Source organism: Vitis riparia, chromosome 12, assembly GCF_004353265.1.
Source record: "Vitis riparia cultivar Riparia Gloire de Montpellier isolate 1030 chromosome 12, EGFV_Vit.rip_1.0, whole genome shotgun sequence".
Lineage (NCBI taxonomy): Eukaryota > Viridiplantae > Streptophyta > Magnoliopsida > Vitales > Vitaceae > Vitis > Vitis riparia.
Window position 1 is genome coordinate 15,496,353 of NC_048442.1, and position 20,634 is coordinate 15,516,986.

At 32.5% G+C, this 20,634-nt stretch overlaps 5 protein-coding genes across 6 annotated transcripts; all 5 read right to left on the reverse strand.

Annotated features, from left to right (window-relative positions):
* Nucleotides 1-518: 518 nt before the first annotated feature.
* On the reverse strand, nucleotides 519-1,250 carry LOC117927032. The gene has a single exon (XM_034846399.1). It carries the CDS (start codon nucleotides 1,062-1,064, stop codon nucleotides 798-800), a length of 267 nt encoding a protein of 88 aa, XP_034702290.1. The 5' UTR covers nucleotides 1,065-1,250; the 3' UTR covers nucleotides 519-797.
* Nucleotides 1,251-11,088: 9,838 nt separating this feature from the next.
* Nucleotides 11,089-11,830, reverse strand: LOC117927017. Its single transcript, XM_034846380.1, has one exon. The coding sequence runs from the start codon at nucleotides 11,633-11,635 to the stop codon at nucleotides 11,369-11,371; it is 267 nt and encodes an 88-aa protein (XP_034702271.1). The 5' UTR covers nucleotides 11,636-11,830; the 3' UTR covers nucleotides 11,089-11,368.
* Nucleotides 11,831-14,603: 2,773 nt separating this feature from the next.
* Nucleotides 14,604-15,452, reverse strand: LOC117926951. Its single transcript, XM_034846288.1, has one exon. The coding sequence runs from the start codon at nucleotides 15,437-15,439 to the stop codon at nucleotides 14,942-14,944; it is 498 nt and encodes a 165-aa protein (XP_034702179.1). The 5' UTR covers nucleotides 15,440-15,452; the 3' UTR covers nucleotides 14,604-14,941.
* Nucleotides 15,453-16,044: 592 nt separating this feature from the next.
* Nucleotides 16,045-20,125, reverse strand: LOC117926220. Of its 2 annotated transcripts, none has more exons than XM_034845298.1 (2): nucleotides 19,680-20,125; nucleotides 16,045-16,332 (listed from the first exon to the last, which is right to left on the reverse strand). In XM_034845298.1, the coding sequence occupies exon 1, from the start codon at nucleotides 19,952-19,954 to the stop codon at nucleotides 19,688-19,690; it is 267 nt and encodes an 88-aa protein (XP_034701189.1). In that variant the 5' UTR covers nucleotides 19,955-20,125; the 3' UTR covers nucleotides 16,045-16,332; nucleotides 19,680-19,687. The 2 variants fall into 2 exon arrangements, with proteins under 2 accessions (XP_034701189.1, XP_034701188.1); XM_034845297.1 differs by lacking the exon at nucleotides 16,045-16,332 and adding an exon at nucleotides 18,551-18,935 and having other exon boundaries at nucleotides 19,680-20,112.
* Nucleotides 16,065-16,760, reverse strand: LOC117926221. Its single transcript, XM_034845299.1, has one exon. It carries the CDS (start codon nucleotides 16,605-16,607, stop codon nucleotides 16,341-16,343), a length of 267 nt encoding a protein of 88 aa, XP_034701190.1. The 5' UTR covers nucleotides 16,608-16,760; the 3' UTR covers nucleotides 16,065-16,340.
* Nucleotides 20,126-20,634: the final 509 nt, after the last annotated feature.

Genomic DNA, 20,634 nt, shown 5'->3' on the forward strand with positions numbered 1-20,634 from the left:
CACTGATTCATGTGGGTATAATTGGGTATTCACCTACACAGTTTGTCCTCAGTCTAAGTGTTGCTGTGTTGGGGCAGCCCATTGTTTGGTTTGTGAACCCACTTAACGCCCAAAGAGTACGGAGGATGAAACCGCTGTTTTCCAATGGGGCTATGTGTAAGGCCGGACTTCAAGCACGTGTCAATTTCTTTGTTTAGTCTGCATCCTACCACACAGTCTACACGAACATATTTCACTGGAATTTTCTTTTTCAAAAAGTATAAATTAAAAAAATATCTTTTATGATTATTTGTTCAATTAAATTAATTGAGAGTTTAATTTTGGGCGTTGTACCAACTTTATCGCCTCTTTATCCCCTATGTGACCAAATCTGCCATATTTTTTCAAATAATTTCCCGACCCTTTTAGGATTTGTTTTCAATTGCTGTAAAACTTCCCAAAAATCCTATAAAAAAAAGGTAGGTTTGAGAATTTCTTAATGCGCTTGAGCTTGGGAAGTTGACCTGCTTAGCCATATGTATTCTAACATAGAAATTATAAATTAAATTAAAATGTATTTTCAAAGCTTTTCTAGCTAAATGATGTGGGTTTTACAAAGACCCAGTCACAATTTACAGCAATTCCAATTTTCCCAACCCTGAGCAATTGGTTGTAATTCGTGAGTCTCCAAGCAAAAATTCCACGAAATTGCTTCACTGCAGTTTCTTCATCTCAATTTTCCATAACTTTCTTGGAATATGCCCTCCCTGGATGCTTCAAGAGCAGGCTGATGATCATCCATCTTCATATCTTCTTCTTCAGTTGGGTCCCCAGCAGCTCAAGTACATGACAGTCCTCAGAGACTCCTCTGACTTCTTGGCCTTCTCCTCTCTCACTCTGCTGGAAACCATGGCGGAAGAGGAAGAAGAGAGCTTCTTGGCTTGAGCAAAGGACCTGAGGTTGGTCTTGGCATGCTGGTGAATAGACCTCAGAGTGTAGTTCCATCTGCAGAAGCCCTGATCCTTGAGTGCCTCCACTGCTCCCACACTTGCTGCCACTAACCAAGCTTTCCCCATATGACTCATCTTCTTAATTTTCTTACTCCGAAACCCAAACAACAATCAACAATAGAAAGAGGTGATTCTGAGTAGTGAATGGATATAGAAGATCTCTCTGTAAATCAAGGTAGTTGTGTTGTGATGAAGAAGATGAAGTGAAGGTGGGTTGGTTATATAGCAAGAGATGGGTTTGGATTTGGTGCCCAAAGTTTGGCAAAAACCAGGAGCTGTGGCCAGCAGTTTTCATGAATCATGGCTTTTTTTGGTTTGAATTGGAATGACTACTTTGCCCTTGGATTTGTAAGATTGACGGGTGATTCATGTGGGTATAATTGGGTATTTACCAACATAGTTGGCCCAGGACAAGGGTTTGATCCTAAAGGTAATTCTTATCTGCATTGGCAATCGATCAAAATACTACAAAACTTTTTTTTTTTATTTATAGTAAAACGTCTAATCTTAAATAAATTTATTAAGCTTACTATAATGTATTATTTTATTTTTCTAAAACCAACCATCACATTATCTCTTGTTCACAAGTATAATAAATCCATCAATCATCTTCGTACCCAAAAACTCAACTATTTACAATAATCTTTAAGTCAAAAAGAATATTTGCAAAAATATTTTACAACCTAACAAATATAATTTAACATACAAAAAGTCATATAACTCAAATTGGTACATGTAAAAAGAGAAATATAAATTTAAAAACAACTCTTATTATGGTTCTTTTGCTTTCTAGAATGCTTCTTAAACTTTTGTGGTCCCTTTAAAACTATATCTGCATCTTAAAATTTTAAAAAATAAAGGGGTGAGCATTTTCACGTTGCTCAGTAGGGTGTTTTACACCCAAATAGGTTAGAAATTCTACGTCAATAACACAACCATATGCCACGATATAATATTACATTTATAATATATACACTGAAAGAAACCCCAACCATACAAATTTAAAACAATCAAAACCATCATTTTCCTTATTCAATCATATGTTTAGTATATCAACAATTCTAAATTTATAAAATAAACAAGTCATTTTAGTTTTGAATAATATATTCAAACATACACTTGATAAATAATACAAATCCTTCTTCCAAATGCAATTATGATGTAAATGCTTACACGCAATCACACAATGCACTATCGTTCTCGGGTTTTCACTAAAGGATACACGTCTGTTCCTAAATATACTCCCCATTCGAAGTCTTCCTGGAGTAAACTTTTGGGTCTTTCACCCTAGGGATCTCACTCTCTTCTTAATTCGCCCTCTTTGGGGTTATTTCATTGTTTTTTCTTTTCATTTTTGCCCTCTACAAGGTCTTTTCATTCTTATTTCCATTTCACACAACCATTTCTTTAATCTTTCTTTTTCTTCACACAACCATGATGCATATGAAGTGCAATCATATTATATTTCAATATCCAAAATTAATAATTAAAATAATGGGATGTAGGATATACTCTCCTCAAAGCACAACCTGAACTTTCACGATTCATACAACCAACTTATTCACCCAAATTAATAACACCAATGCATTTTTATTGCCACTGTGTTGCTTACTGAACCCAGAAGGCAAAGTGATCCCAAATACCAAAACTTCAATGCAGTCCTGTGGCCAACATTTGGAACCAATAGATTGGAGCATGGATATGATCACGGAAATCCTCCATTAAGTTCACTTCCCCATAACCTCACTCCTCCAATCCCAGCAACTTGGTCATTGATAATATGATTTTTATATCTCAAGTTCAGAACAATGCATCAGATATTAACAAGAGAAAGCAAAGATAAAAAAAAAAAAAAAAAAAAAAAAAAAAAAAAAAAAAAAAAAAAAAAAAAACAAAGCAAAAACAAAGCATGCATATAGAGAATTAGATCCAATAAGCAAATGAGTGGCCCTTGATAATTGATCAACAAATCAATGCTCAGAAAAAAATTGTTCAACTTAAATGGGAAGGGTAAGAATCTTAAAATTTCTTATTTTAATTTTTTTCCTCATATTTTTTTTTATGAATTCTAAGTGAAATTATTATGAATCAACAATTTTATTGATATTTAAAGTATAAAAAAAATCTATGAATTTTAAATGAATTTTGGAAGGTATTTGTAATGGGGTATTTTTATTTGCACTTTCCTGTTATGTTGAAACATTGTAAGATAAATCAAATATATTGGGTATGATTGGGATACAAATAATTAAAATAACAATAATTTTTATTTAAATATAAAAATTAATTTAAATTTACTTTTCAAAGATAATATTTGTTATAAATAGTTAAAATAAATGTATAATTATTAATTTTAAAAACTGAAGTTCATAAGAATTGCCCGGACCAGCATGGTCCGTTTATATGCCTACCTTTTTATTATAGGGTCACTTAGTTGTATCTCTCAAGACTCTAGTGAAACACAATCTGGACCAAATAAATTTCCCTATTCAATCCACTTCCTATAATTCTGCCAAAAATTTCTCATTGAAAAAATGGTTAAAAATAAGAATAGCAAGAGAATCAAGTTATGGCTCAAAAGAGTTTTTTTTTTTTTTTTTTAAAAAAAAAAAAAACTATCTAAACCTTAAAAAATTGAAAATAAGTAAAACATAAGATAAGTTACAAACTAAATGCACCAAAAGTAAATTCAATAATGGGATAGCTGGTTAGGGACAATAATATAAACAAGTAGGCTTATTAATTGTTGAATCCATAGAATCTGTGATCTCCCTATGCATTATGAATTTTTTCTCTGCTTCAAGTAATAATAATAATAATAATGTTTATTCATACTAATAAACAATTCTTCATAATCATAACCTCCTAATTTCCAATAATTATAATTGAAATTATTTTGAATAAACAATGTTGAAACCAAACAATGTTTCAACATAATAGGAAAGTGCAAATAAAAATACCCCATTACAAATACCTTCCAAAAATTATTTAAAATTTATAGATTTTTTTTAAAACTTTCAATATCAATAAAATTGATGATTCATAATAATTTCACTTAGAATTCATATAAAAAAATTTTAAATTATGAGGGAAAAATTAAAAATAAAAATAAAAATTAAAACCCTACCCTTCCCATTTAATTTTCACAAATTTTTTCAACTTCAAATACAAATTACATTGTTTATTCAAAGTAATTTCAATTATAATTGTTGGAAATTAGTAGGTTATGATTATGAAGAATTGTTTATTAGTATGAATAAACATTATTATTATTACAAATTTGAAGTTTTTACTATTTATTTTTTATTTTTCATCATTTTCATTAATTTTATTGTTATTAGTATGAATAAACATTATTATTATTATTACTTGAAGTAGAGAAAAAAATCTTAAAATTAAAACAAATGGAAATTTGAAGGCTGTGGGTTTTTACTTCTTTTTTTTTTCTCATAATTTTCATCAATTTTAAGTATAATTAGTATGAATAAACACTATTATTGCTATTTGAAGTGGAGAAAAAATTCTTAAAATTTAAAAAATAAATAAATAAATTTGAAGGGTTTAAAAATATAAATTCAAATTTAAATTTATGAAAACTTTTATTTATTTACATGATATTAAATGTCTTATTATTATAATAATGTATTGTTAATAATATAACATTTTTGTACTCTCTCATTTGATTATATAATATTAACACTTATTACCATGTATCTTTAATAATAGATTCATATTCATGTAGAATATGATATATATATAAGTTTTATTCAAATTCAACTTTTATTTATTTATGTAATATTAATATTTATTTAATACATTTTTTATTAAATAAGTACTAATGCTTTGTAATCAATTAAAAATAAAACCTTGAGGAAAATCAAGGATATGTGTCAATATAAATTTATAATAAAAATATATAAATATAAACTTATTCATTCTCGATAATACATGGATATAGATTCATTATTAATTTATTAATATAGAAAGTTATTGTAATCTCCTTTATTTAAAATTTTCTTTATTATATTTTTTTTGTAAAATATTTGTAAAAAATTATATTATAATACACGACTATTTTTAACTGATAATAATAAAAAATGCCACTACGTTGGCCTCATTTTTCATTACTGTTGAGGGATTCGAGACGAGAATGGTTCAAAGTCGCGATATCAATCATTAATTCAGATGATCCCGAGATATGTTGATCCCGACATCTCGATTCGGTATCAAGTAATATGCAAAATAAGATAATTAGAAATTTCAAAAAAATTATAAAAATGTTATGTAAATTATATATAAGAAAAATAGATAGAAATTAAATAAGCTTAAAAATTTTTAAAAACAAATTTTTTCACCTATTTATAATAATACTAAGAATTGGGGATTTAATTCTCAATTTGCAATATAAATACATTTAATTTTTCATTAAATCTCATCTCATACCATCCATATCATTTTGGACTCAATAATCTAATTTAATTTAATATGTTACCATCAAATCCTATCTCATATCATCAATGTAAATCCATATAAAATGCATTTTTTACTTTACTAAATTGGGCTCCCAATCTCCCACACCTTGCACACCACCGTTGCTGTCAAGACCGCCGACAGATGACACCACCTGCAATTGCAAATTTGCAACTATACAAGACCTTGGAGGGGGAGCAATATGATTGTGAGGGGGTTGCCTCGCCAATGTCGTCGTTGTAAGATTCAGTCCACTTGACGAGTTACCACCGCGGACACCAAACCTCTACCCTCCGATGATTCTCGATTTTTAGGAACATCAGGTAAGTAAATCCTAAATCATGCCCTCATCCTTCAGTGGTTTCTCCTCTTATTTTTGAACGGGTCAGGGGTTTGGTTTTTTCTTCTTCGTCTTCTTTGATTTTCTGGGTTAAAAGCTTCAATTTCAGAATCATGGGTGTTTGCTTTTGAAATGGGAATCTTTGATTTTTATTTTTGAAAATATTGTGATGTTTTATTGTGATTGGAAAGAAAAAAGAGAATGTTTGAAATTTTTTCTGTAATCTAACCGAGTCTTACTGATTCCGTGCCGAGTTTGTGCATTATATCGTATCAGGTGTTGGTCTCGTCACTGCAGGTGCCGAGGCTGTTGATCAGTATCTCTCGGAGTCTGGAGGAATTTAAAGTGTCTCTGCAAGTATTTCATTAGTAGGTGTGTTAAAGGAGGTTGGTTTTTATTTGTTTCACTTAATTGTTATACCTTCTGCACTTCAATTTCTTGAAAGAAAGTGTAATTGTAGTAGTAATTGTTTTTCAATTTTGGTTGGATCTTGGAATGAGAGGTGAGCATATTTTGGTTATGAGAAAATGTGGGAAAGAAAAGTAGAGAGTGAAGTGCCATATATTGAATTTTCTATTCTTTGGGAACAAAGAAATGCAACTTCTAAATATACCTTTTCCTTGGTTCTTTCTTATGTAAGAATGGGAAAGATTAGCACTTGCTATTAGTTTATACTTCCTATGTTAAGAGGATATTACCGAGAGGTACTTGGGAGGCCTAGCTAAACAATATGCAAAAAATATGTTTTATTAGTTCAATCATAATTCTATCATATAAAACCATATTTGCAATGAAACATCTAATAGCCTTGTGGGTATTCTGGCGAAGAATAATCACCAATAATGTATTAGTGAAAAAGAAAAAAGGAAAAAAAAATATACTCTCATTACTCAAAATATAACACTTTGGAAAATACAAGAAGAAAATATGTTTTTTGCTAATAACCTCCAAGGAAGAAAATATCGTGGGTGCCGACATATAGCACGGATATATCGCTTGGTCAACACGGGCGGTCAACGGTCAAAGTTCAAAATTGAGCCTTTTTTTCCTTGCTGTTAGGGGGATGCGAACCCCCAATAAAAGGTTCAAAGTGCATCCCCAACTCCACTAGGGCAAACGTGTCATTTGACAAACTAAAGAAATGTATATCAAAACTTAGGATATAAATAAAATATTAAAAAAATACTTTAAATAACAAATTAATTATAACTATTTTATAATTAAATGAAAATTTTTCATTTAAATTGATTAGTACAAATATATTATAATTTTATTCATAGTGTTTTTAATATTATTAATATATTAAAAATTTATACATTTATCATCATTTATTTTATAATATATCATAATTTTAATATTAAATAGATTTTAAAATTAAACATATTATAATCACAATATTATCATCAAATAATATTTTATATAATTCAATAATCAATATACACTTATCAAATTTATATTTTTTATTAACATGTACAATATTATATATATATATGTGTGTGTGTGTACATTAATTTATTTAACAAAATAACTTTAAAATGTCTATTATACTTTAATTTCATTTCTCAAAGTTTTAGTTTATATTTTTATATTTTGGTCAATTTTAGGTCTATATATCTCCGATATATCTAATATATCCATAAAATCGAAATACCAATATATCCGTAATTATTGATATTTTCATCCTTGACAACCTCTGATGGATCAAACCTACTCTAAACTTGGGGTCGCTGCACCTCTTGTCCTCCTTCCCTATCATTGACATTTTTTTTATTCTTGAACATGTCAAAGTTAAAAAAATGTTTTATCCCAATAGCATGCCATTTTCACTAAGAACATGGTCCACATGGCCAGAAGGAACCATCCAAAATATGGGATCAAGATCAGGATCAACAAAGTTGCAACTGTTGTTCCACTTAAGAACTAAACATGACCCAAAATAAGGAAATATCCTCCATCTTCTCCAATTTTGACAGTTTCATCAGAATCAAGGATTTCTTAAACCAAAACCATCATGAAATATATAAATAATGCAAATAAGGATATTTGCATACCTATGAATGTTGTGTTGGGCAAATGGGGAAACATTCTCATATTGGTACTTCGCAAATACAGCTAAACCCAGAATTGTAAGGAAGGAGATGAAAGCTGATGAAGTTCTGTCATGAAAACAATAAACAAATAAATAGGAAATTCAATTAGATTTATGAAAATAAGATACTATTAGTATTAATTAAAAATGTTAGATAAATATGATCAAATTAATCCTTTTATCTAACTTCAGAGAATAATATACAATATCATCTAAACAATTATAATTTTAAAATATTAAAAGCACATTTGAGCAACACTTTGTGTTTTAGTGGATAAAACACGTAATATTGAACATGTATATTTGAAAAGCAAATGATTGAGATAAAAATTTAACATAAAATTAGAGTTTGAAAATTTGAGTGCTGACAAGTAAAAGAGCATTGAGGGAAAAGAGTGAAATGTCAACGGTGGTGTTATTTTTATTGAAACCCATAATAATTTTGGTGGGTTGAGATATATTTTCAAATAAGTATATATTAAATGAAGGCACACGCATAGGTTAAATTTAATTAATGAATACTTGGTGAAAATTAGTGAAACATAAAAGTTGAAGGAAGTGATTTAAAATGAGTGTATTGAATTAAACAAATGGGTTGAATAAGGTAAGAGAATATTGAAAATAAAATGGAGATGAAAACAGGGAACAAATTGGGAAAAGGACATAAGAAAAGGTCATCGGAGGTTTGCTCCCGATGGTCACCAGTTCAAATCCTCTCAGGGTCATTGGAGGTTTATTTAGTCGTTAATTTTATAACCCCATGGGATTAGTCGAGGTGCGCGTAAGCTGGCTCGAACATCCATGTTTATAAAAAAAAAAAAAAAGGCGGCATACTGCATACCTTGGTTGTGTGGCCATGGCAGATATCACACTTTGAAGCTGAAGCTCCTGCTTTGAAGAGTAAAACTGAAGCTATTGTAGAAGCCTTGGGAGTGAATTTATAAGCGAGAGGTTGAGGTTGAAGTCAAAGATGCAGTTGAGCGGACACGTGTGCGAAACGAAGTGTAATAGCTCAATGCTTGGTTATTGACTGTACTTGCATTTTTTTTTTATGGGTATCAAAGTTTTAATAAATATATATAATATTTTTAGTTTTGAAGGCGATGTGAGATAAATAATTTTCATTTCTTTTAAAACTACAGATAACAGAATATCCAAGACAAAAAAAAAAAAAAAACTAAATATCAACAAAGAAAACTAACTCAAAAATTAAAAAACATATTATAATTTAAAAACCCCAATACACAAAAATAAAAATATAACTCATTGCTACTATCTAATAATGTAAATCATTAAATATTAGCTAATATATCATTTTTTTTTTCATTCTTCATTTGCTTAATATACCTTCTCTTAATTGGTGTAAGTTGGAATATACTTCTCTTTTATTTTTAACATTTTAATTTTATCCTTTAGTTTTATAAATAAAAAATAAAGATAAAATTCACAAATGTATATATAAAGATGTTCAAGAAAAGATTTCACATTTCAAAAGTTTTAAATAGATAAAAATTTGTTATGAAATTTTATTATTAAGTTTTGAAGATGGAAAATCATAATAAGATATAATGTTTAACTACTACAACCATTTTAAAAACTACTTTGTTTATCATTTATCAATATTTAATACAAATTTATAAAAATACCAAAAATTCTTCATCAATTATTAATTTTTTCTTTAAATATTTTGACCACTTCATTTAAAATTATACGACATAAATAATCTTTTATCATATGTTTTACCATATGCTAAGATGTGAATAATGGATGGTAAAAGTACAAAATAATAATAATAATAATAATAATGAATACATTTTGTTTTTATTATTTATTTTTTCCTATTAGTAATTACTTGATATCTTTGCACAGGTTGAGATCATGATGATCATAGTACATCAAATAGTATTTTTATATAATGTTAGAAAACTTACGAATTAGGTGATTTTAGGGATTTTTATATAATGTTGGAAACTTGGAAGTCAGAATTTAATTAGGACAAAACACGCCTATATATATAATTTATATTACAATTTAAAAACCCTTATACAAAAAAATTCTACACCACCACAAAATGCATTTAAAAAAAAAATTAAAATCCTTGTTATATTCTAATAATAAAGCCATCAATCCGTACTACCAATTTATTAAGTGATTTATTTAACCTTTAATGATTTTTTATATTTTTTATTTGCACGGTATATCATCCTTAATTAATGTAAGTTGGAATGTACTTTTTTATTGATAATTTTAATTTTGTTTTTTAATTTTAGAATAGAAAATAAAGACGTTTAATTAATATAAGTTGTGATATACTTTCTTTTCATATTTTCTAAGAATTTTAATTTTTTATTTAATTTTAAATAAAAAAGAATATATATGAGTGTTGATAAAATTTATAAAATAATAAAATATAATGTTTTACCATCAAAACAAGTTCTCACATCGAGATACCAATAATCTAACCATGGTGGATGAAGTTATTAACTCTAGCCCCCAATAATCTAACCATGGTGGACGGAGTTATTAACTCTAGCCCACTTGATTCTTTGAGGAATAGTGCCCAAAGTTTTGGGGAAACCAGAGGCTGTGGCCAGCAGTTCTCATAGCTTTGTTTGGTTTGAATTGGAATGACTACTCTGTCCTTAGATTTGTAAGATTGACCACTGATTCATGTGGGTATAATCGGGTATTCAACTACATAGTTTGTCCTCAGTCTAAGTGTTGCTGTGTTGGGGCAGCCCATTGTTTGGTTTGTGAACCCACTTAACGCCCAAAGAGTACGGAGGATGAAACCGCTGTTTTCCAAAGGGGCAATGTGTAGGGCCGGACTTCAAGCACGTGTCCATTTCTTTGTTTAGCCTTCACCCTACCACACAGTCTACACGAACATATTTCACTGGAATTTTCTTTTTCAAATAGTATAAATTAGAAAATAAAAATCATAAATTAAAAAATATCTTTTATGATTATTTGTTCAATTAAATTAATTGAGAGTTTAATTTTGGGCGTTGTACCAACTTTATCACCTCTTTGTCCCCTTTGTGACCAAATCTGCCATATTTTTTCAAATAATTCCCCGACCCTTCTAGGATTTGTTTTCAATTGCTGTAAAACTTCCCAAAAATCCTATAAAAAAAAAGGTAGGTTTGAGAATTTCTTAATGCGCTTGAGCTTGGGAAGTTGACCTGCTTAGCCATATGTATTCTAACATAGAAATTATAAATTAAATTAAAATGTATTTTCAAAGCTTTTCTAGCTAAATGATGTGGGTTTTACAAAGACCCAGTCACAATTTACAGCAATTCCAATTTTCCCAACCCTGAGCAATTGGTTGGTAATTCGTGAGTCTCCAAGCAAAAATTCCATGAAATTGCTTCACTGCAGTTTCTTCATCTCAATTTTCCGTAACTTTCTTGGAATATGCCCTCCCTGGATGCTTCAAGAGCAGGCTGATGATCATCCATCTTCATATCTTCTTCTTCAGTTGGGTCCCCAGCAGCTCAAGTACATGACAGTCCTCAGAGGCTCCTCGGATTGCTTGGCCTTCTCGTCTCTCACTCTGCTGGAAACCATGGCAGAAGAGGAAGAAGAGAGCTTCTTGGCCTGAGCAAAGGACCTGAGGTTGGTCTTGGCATGCTGGTGAATAGACCTCAGAGTGTAGTTCCATCTGCAGAAGCCCTGATCCTTGAGTGCCTCCACTGCTCCCACACTTGCTGCCACTAACCAAGCTTTCCCCATATGACTCATCTTCTTAATTTTCTTTCTCCGAAACCCAAACAACAAACAACAATCAACAATAGAAAGAGGTGATTCTGAGTAGTGAATGGATATAGAAGATCTCTCTGTAAATCAAGGTAGTTGTGTTGTGATGAAGAAGATGAAGTGAAGGTGGGTTGGTTATATAGCAAGAGATGGGTTTGGATTTGGTGCCCAAAGTTTGGCAAAAACCGGGAGCTGTGGCCAGCAGTTTTCATGAATCATGGCTTGGTTTGGTTTGGTTTAATGTAGAAAATTATATATTTTTTATATTCTCTAAGTCTATTACATATTTTGTGTCGAAATTACCCTTGATCTAGTGATTTTCTAAAATTATCCTTTTTGTTTTTTTTCCTCCTATACCCACCATCCGTCTCTTCCTCCCTCTCTTGTGAAACCGACCGTCACTCACACATCTCTCCAATCGACAATTTCCCCCTCTTCATTTCCTTTCGCTCTTTCTCTCTCTTTCATTCCCTTTCGGTATCACCAAGAGAGAAGAGGGAGTGGCAATGGTGGAGAACCAGAGCCAAAGGGAAGAAGGTGAGGCTAGCGACAACCAGCAACTCTCGCGGTCATTGACAGTGACGACGACAGAAGCACCAATGTAGGAAGAGACGTCGTGCCCTCGTCCGCCTCCCTTCAACCTCTCCTCGACGTCTCTCCCTATGCTGGTGCTTCCACCACCACCGTCGTCAATGATCACGAGAGTTGCTAGTTGTCGCCGTCAATGGCAATCAGCTGCACCTTCTTCCTTCCGACCCTGATACTCCACCATTGCCACCGCCTTCTTCTCTCTTGGTGATGTCGAAAGGGAATGAAAGAGAGAGAGAAAGAGTGAAGGAAATGGAGAGAGGAGGAGCTTGCTGACAGGAGAGAAGTGTGAGTGGCTGCTGGTGATGACACCGGCAAAGTGGCGGCTAGTGATGACACCGGCAAAGTGGCGGCCGATTTCACTGGGGAGGGAGGAAGAGGCAGATGATGGGTACAGGAGGAAAAAAAAAAAAGATAATTTTGAAAAATCACTAGACCTAAGGACAATCTTGGCACAAAAATATGCCGTTGGCTCAAAGTGCATGAAAAATATATAACTTTTCACATTAAAAGTTAGTTTTCAGATTTCATGAAGTTGAATTCTAAGAACCATATATTTTCCAAATAGCCCCATCAAAACACAAGTTTCCCTTTCAAAATGGTGTAAATTATAAAAAAAAAAAAAAAATCATGAAAATTGATCGTTTAATAAATAATTCAAATTCTATGAAAAGTTCTCTTAAAAAACGAGACTTAAAGTTAGCTTGTTCAAAAAAAACAACTTCACTTTAAAGTCCTGCATTCCTCTGTTACGTTTTAACTTCTCATTTGGTGAAAAAGTTCAACAGAAAATTTTAAATGCTAAATTAAAATTATTTTAAAGAGATAAATTTATATTGTAAAAGATCAATAAAATTTGTTTGATTAAGACTTAATTTCCTTAGAAACCTTTTAAAATTAACAAAAAAAAAGTATTATATTGAATTTGTATCTCCATTGTTTAAGTGTATGATAAAATCTAATTTATTCAATAATAATACAAAAATATAAGTTTTATATATTGGCAAATATTTCCTCTACATTTATTATTATTATTATTATTATTATTATTATTTTATTTTTTGTGTTTTCCCCCTTAGTGGCTTGCCATTTGCCAAGGTTGTGGAGAATAAGGATTTCTCTGAGAGGGATTCCATCTCCAGTGAACGATTCAATTCTTTTAAAACCCTGGCCTGCCTTTCATGCTCAGTCAAAACTAACCAACTCCAAATCCCATGGCATGTAAAAACAAAGTGCAAAAAACAATCATTCTGAATTTCTGATACCTAATCTGATTCTTTTTCAAAAAAATACACAAAAAATCATCATACATGTTTACAATTCTCTGCTAATTTTTGGTGGGTCTCAGTTGGGTCCCCAACAGCTCAAGTACATGACAGCCCTCAAGGACTCCTCTGATTGCTTTACCTTCTCTTCTCTCACTCTGCTAGAAGCCATGGCAGAAGAGGAAGAAGAGAGCTTCTTGGCTTGAGAAAAGGACCTGAGGTTGTTCTTGGCATGCTGGTGAAGTGACCTAATAGTGTAATTCCATCTGCAGAAGCCCTAATCCTTCAATGCCTCAACTGCTCCCATGATTAATTTTCCCATATCCAGGCTTTCCCCATATGACTCATCTGCTTAATTTTCTTTCTCCAAAACTCAATCAACAATCAACAATAAAAAGACCTGATTCTGGGTAGTGAAGATCTCTCTGTAAATCCAGTGTTTTGTGTTGTGATGAAGAAGATGAGGTGAAGGTGGGTTGGTTTTATAGAAAGAGATAGGTTTGGATCGGGTGCCCAAAGTTTGGGAAAAAAGCAGAGGCTGTGGCCAGCAGTTTTCATGGGTTTGCTTGATCTGAATTGGAATGATCACGTTTGTCCTCGGATTGGTCAGATTGAGGGCGGATTCAGGTGGGTATAATTGGGAATTCACCTACATAGTTGGCCTTGGCCCCATCACTTATCCTCAATCTAATGTAAGCAGTAAGCGTAGGGGCAGTCGGCAGTAGTGTGCCCATTGTTTAAAAGACATGGGTGTGGGGGAAAACCAGAGGCTGTGGTTACCAGGATTTTTGGGTTGGTGAGGGGTGGGTGGAATGACTGTTTTGTGCATATCCTTCTAACGGCAAATGAAGAGATAGATGGGCAATTTGGGCTTTAATCGCATTTTTTTTTTCCATTTCGCAAGGAGTAAAAATGTGGGTGAAACCGCTGTTTTCCCTGAACATGGCTACCTAGTTGGATGCACCTGTCAGCTTGGGCTGCGGGTTGGCTTGGAATAGTGGTTTTTAAAATAATAATAATAATAATAATATTTATTTATTTATTTATTTATTTCTGTGTCGAATTTTGAATATTTCAAAACGAACAAATTCCATATCTCAGAAGTAGAATAGCTGAAAATCAATCTGATTATTATTGCTTTTGGACAAATTATGCATAAAATGCATCGTACATATGTACTTTCAATTTTCTGGTAAATTCCCATTCCTCCCAAAGCATCTGAGGTTGAGAAAGCACTTTGCTGATAATTTCCCAACTCATAAGAACCATTACCCATGACTCACTCGGCTCCAAATTTCCACTGCCTTCATCCATAGATGGATCTCTCTTCTCCATTAATGTTTTTCATCTCCCCTTCTCATGACTTCCTTCGCATGCTCCCTCCATGAATCTTTCGTCATCATCATCTTCTTCTTGATCACTCGAAATGTGGAACGTCTCAGTTGGGTCCCCAGCAGCTCAGGTACATGACAGTCCTCAGAGACTCCTCTGACTGCTTTGCCTTCTCGTCTCTCATTCTGCTAGAAACCATGGCAGAAGAGGAAGAAGAGAGCTTCTTGGCCTGAGAAAAGGACCTGAGGTTGTTCTTGGCATGCTGGTGAATAGACCTCAGAGTGTAGTTCCATCTGCAAAAGCCCTGATCCTTGAGTGCCTCCACTGCTCCCACGCTTGCTGCCACCACCCAAGCTTTCCTCATATGACTCATCTTCTTATCGAAAGCCCAAACAACAATCTCAGTAGTGAATTGATATGGTAGATTTCTCAGTAAATCAAAGTGTTTGTGTTGCGATGAAGAAGATGGAGAGAAGGTGGGCTGGATTATATAGATAGAGAAAGGCACAAGGTTTGGGGAAAAACCAGAGGCAGGGGTCAGCTGTATTTCTGGGTTGGTCTGGAATGACTCTTTTGTCCTTCGATTTGTAATTCCAAGGGGCATTTCAGGTGGGTATAATTGGATTTTCAGCTGCATACTTGGTAGCTGGTGCCGCTTCCACTGATGTGCTCATTGTTTTCTTTGTTAATCCACTGGCGCTCGGGCAGTAAAAGGCCTGCCTGAAACCGCTGTTTTGGCAACGTCCACGTCAAACACGTGTCCTTTTCTTTCTCCTTTTATTATTATTTAATTTTATACTGACCAATTATTAAGTAGATTACAATAATTGCTCCATTAAGTTAAAGATTTAAGACCTGGCTCAATTCATTGTATCCATCGCCATCCACTTTTAAGTTCGATTAAGTTTGAAGACTGAAAATTGATCTTCAATACTTATCCTAATATTTTATTATTTTATATTTATTAAATTTATTTCTATTTTTATCAGTTATATAACTGCATTAAAATAATTATTTATGGTTTAGATAGATTTTTAATGCATGTATTATATTCTAAAGCATAAAATTTATAGGCTTAAAAAAAAAATTTCATGATTAGAAGCTACTTATGATTTAGTTAATTTTTTTATGTGTAATTTTTTAGCATAAAAATGATACAAGAAAAATTTTAGGCCCTTTAGGATCTGTTTGGATCTGGAAAATGTAAAAGACAAGAGACAACTCAATCGTTTTGATAATAAATCTGATTTCTATTTCAAATATACATTGAAATCATCTCGTATATACACCAAAGCTGCCTTTTGCTAACAAATTCCTAACTCAGAGACGCCAACTATTAGCAGTTGGTTCTAATTAATTTCTGGATTTCCACCTTGTTTGTCTTCTAGGAAAAATTCCATGAAACTGATCTCCACTCCACTTATGAGTTATCACTTTCTTGGAATATGCCCTCCATGGATGCTTCGCTAGTAGGTTGGTGATCATCCATCTTCATATCTTCTTCCTCAGTTGGGTCCCCAGCAGCTCAAGTACATGACAGTCCTCAGAGACTCCTCTGACTGCTTGGCTTTCTCATCTCTCACTCTGCTAGAAACCATGGCAGAAGAGGAAGAAGAGAGCTTCTTGGCCTGAGAAAAGGACCTGAGGTTGGTCTTGGCATGCTGGTGAATAGACCTCATAGTGTAATTCCATCTGCAGAAGCCCTGGTCCTTGAGTGCCTCCACTGCTCCCACACTTGCTGCCACTATCCAAGCTTTCCTCATATGACTCATCTTAATTTTCTTTCTCCAAACTCAAACAACAATCAACAATAAAAAGAACCGATTTGAGTAGTGAATGGGATTTTGAAGATCTCTCTGTAGATCAAAGTGTTTGTGTTGTGATGAAGAAGAAGAAGCGAAGGTGGGTTGGTTTTATAGGAAAGAGATGGGTTTGGATTTGGTGCCCAAAGTTTAGGAGAAAACCAGAGGCTGTGGCCAGCAGTATTCACTATTCATGGGTTTGTTTGGTTTGAATTGAAATGACTACTTTGTCCTTGGATTTGTAATGCTAAGTGGAGTTAGATGTGGGTATGATTGGGTTTTCACCCACTTGTGTGGTCCCTACTAAGAATTATCATGGTGGCAGCTGCCAAAGATGTGTCCCCCTGTTTTCCTGCTAAAGGAGTGAAAGGAGTGAAACCGCTGGTTTCCAAAGCCACAGCGGCAGTCTAAAACAAGTAGCTTATTGGAGTTCAATAACATTCACTTTTGGACTCCATTTGGACTTGAATTCTGTGAGCTCACCTAACAAAAATGTGAACAAATTTTAGCGTTTTATGAAACCTCTAATGTTAGCTGAGTTATTAATTTCACATAATGAACTAATAATACATTGGATTATGAATTTGACTTATATGTGGATAAATGACTGTTGGGATGTAACGTCTATCATGAAGCCTTTGAACCAATTGTCTAAATGATGGATCTTGCTTTGTTTCAAACTTTTGATTGTTTTGTTTTGTAAGATTCAAAATTAATCATTACCAAAGAAACTAAAATTCCTCGGATAGATCAAAGACGGTAGGATGATGAGGACAAGGGATTGAGATCTTTGGATAAACCTCTTTATAAATATATTGAAAAAATAAATAAAAAAAAGGGTTGAAGGTGTTGTATAGTGAAAACTTTCACACAAACGTACAAGTTTAAAAACGTAAAGATAAAACAATTTATATGAAAATACATTAAGCTTTAATATGGTTCGATCAATTATGTCTATATATGTGAATGAGAGAATCATTTCACAATATCATCCGAGATATCTTTTATTTTTTTTTACATCTTTATCCATCGCATATAGTTTTTACAAGTTAATCTTTATTTTATAAAATTTAAAATATTTATAAAAATATTTCTAATAATTTTCATCTAATATTACAATGATATATTAACTTAAAAATATTATATATAATATTCTTTATAAAAATGAATCAATATTAATAAGAATTTAAGACACTCTTGAACAGTCTCGACATTAAATTCCATTAAATTAATTTTTCATCTTTTCATAACATATGTATCACGTTTTAATAAAAAGAACCATCAACTTCACCTCCAACTAAAATTCATTTTGTCATTATTTTGTATATTATGTTTTTTTTTTGTTCTTCTACAAATCTTCAACATATTAATTTTAGAATAAAAAAATAAAATAATTCACACGAAAACATACGAGATCTTAACATGTTTTGACTAACTTACACCCACAAATAAAAGAGAATTATTTTATTATACTATAGAAATGATAAAAATCAAATAAAATTATTGGATTACTAAAATATCTTAAATTTCCTATCCACGAACCCCTCACTGCACTTAGATATCTCTTGTTCTTCTTCCAAAAATGAATCTGAATTTGAGACTTTTCAAGAGATAGCTTTAATTTTATTTTATTTTTGGGTAGTTTCTTATTTTTATGTTTTTTTTTTCTCTCTTTTATATGGGTTAGCAACTCTATCAACCTTGGCATGATGATTTCTGATGTTCTCGGGCTTGAAACAACCTTTTTTATGGTAAAAGCACAACCTTTTTGTACTTTATAGAGGTCTTTTTTAGATAAGGGTTTTTCCAAACTGCTCGAAAGATGGCTTAATTTGAAGGTGATTCCTTTCTTCCAAAGTAGAATTAGTTTTTAACCCTCTAAAAAACTAACCAAGATAGTCCAATGGCACAAATGATAGAAGGCAACATTGTATTATGATGATAAATCTGAAATCTGATTTCATTTTTTTAAGTACACATTAAAATCATCTTATCTATCTGCAGATCTCTACAAAATGTTTACTCTTATGTTACACCTCAAAATCTCTATCCATTGCTTCACTGGGACCGCAGGAGCTCAAGCCCACGACTTTCCCCATTACTTTCTGTGTCTTCTTCCTTTTCTCATCTTCTCCGCCACTATTCACCCCCATCTTATAAGAATAAGAAGGAGAAGAAGAAGAAGAAGAAGAGAGGCTCTTAGCTTGAAAGAGGGAACTAAGTTGTTCGTGTCACTTTCTTGGAATATGCCCTCCATCGATGCTTCACTAGTAGGCTTGTGATCATCCATCTTCATATCTGTTATATTTATATAAATATATATATTGTTGGTTAAAAATAAAGTGTAAGAAGAGTTACACTTTTGAAAAAATAACCTTTGAAAATAAAAGTGTAAGAAGGGTTACACTTTTAAAGTGTGAATTAAACACATGATTAAGTTTTGAAATGTTACAAAACTTGAAAGGTTAAGGAAGACAATGAGTCTTCTCATCTTTGTAACTTTACAAAACTTAAGAGGTATTTACACATATGATTAAGTTTTGAAATGTTACAAAACTTGAAAGGTTAAGGAAGACAATGAGTCTTCTCATCTTTGTAACTTTACAAAGCTTAAGAGGTTAAGTGTAAGAGAGTTACACATTTGAGATTAAATCATGTTTAATGTGTGAATTAAACATATGATTTAATTTTTGAATGTTACAAAGATGAAGAGATTGAGGAAGACAATGGGTTTTTTCTCATCCTTGTAACCTTTTTTCAACCCTAAGAGTGCTATATATATGACTTTTCTTCTTTTGAAATCTTATGCAGAAAAGTGAAAAGGCTTGATCAATCCCAAGACTATTTCCATTAGTTCCCTAAAGATTTCTAGAGGTGGGAGGAAATAGAGTCTTTGGACAAAGTTCCAAGAACTTGTTTGAGCCTTTCTTGTGTTCTTCTTCTTGTTCTTCTTATTTTGTATCTTTGAGAGTTTCATTGTATCAAAGTGAGTGTGTGAGAGTGTTTCTTTTCTCCATTGTATCCAATTTTCGTCAACAATATCTTCTTCCTCAGTTGGGTCCCCAGCAGCTCAAGTACATGACGGTCCTCAGAGACTCCTCTGACTGCTTGGCCTTCTCGTCTCTCACTCTGCTAGAAACCATGGCGGAAGAGGAAGAAGAGAGCTTCTTGGCCTGAGAAAAGGACCTGAGGTTGTTCTTGGCATGCTGGTGAATAGACCTCAGAGTGTAATTCCATCTGCAGAAGCCCTGGTCCTTGAGTGCCTCCACTGCTCCCACACTCGCTGCCACTATCCAAGCTTTCCCCATATAACTCATCTTCTTAATTTTCTTCCTCCAAGACTCAAACAACAATCAACAGGAAAAGAACTGATACTGAGTGGTGAATGGGATATTGAATATCTCTCTGTAAATCAAAGTGTTTTGGGTTGTGATGAAGAAGATGAAGTGAAGGTGGGCTGGTTTTATAGGAAAGAGATGGGTTTGGATCTGGTGCCCAAAGTTTACGAAAAACCAGAGGCTGTGACCAGCGGTATTCATGGCTTTGTTTGCTTTTGAATTAGAATGACTACTTTGTCCTTGGACTTGCAATGCTAAAGGAGTTAGATGTGGACATGATTGGGTTTCCGCCCACATACATGTTGAACCAAGTATTATCATGGTGGCAGTCGCCAAAATGTGCGGCTCATGTGCCCCTGTTTCCCTGGTAAAAGAGTTAAAAAGGAGTGAAACCGCTGGTTTCCAAAGCGGCAATCTAAATGCCAATTCGACTTAAATTCTGTGAGCTCGCCTAACAAAAAATGTGAACAAATTTCAATATTATATTAAACCTCTAATATTTGTTAAGCCACCATATTCAATGAATGAATAAATACATAAGTGTATTTTATTAAAACCCAAACAAAAATGTAACAAGTCAAATATATTCATCATTTTTAATTAAAATGTCTAATAATTGGTAAAATTATGAATTTGACTCATAAGATGAGAAATGATTG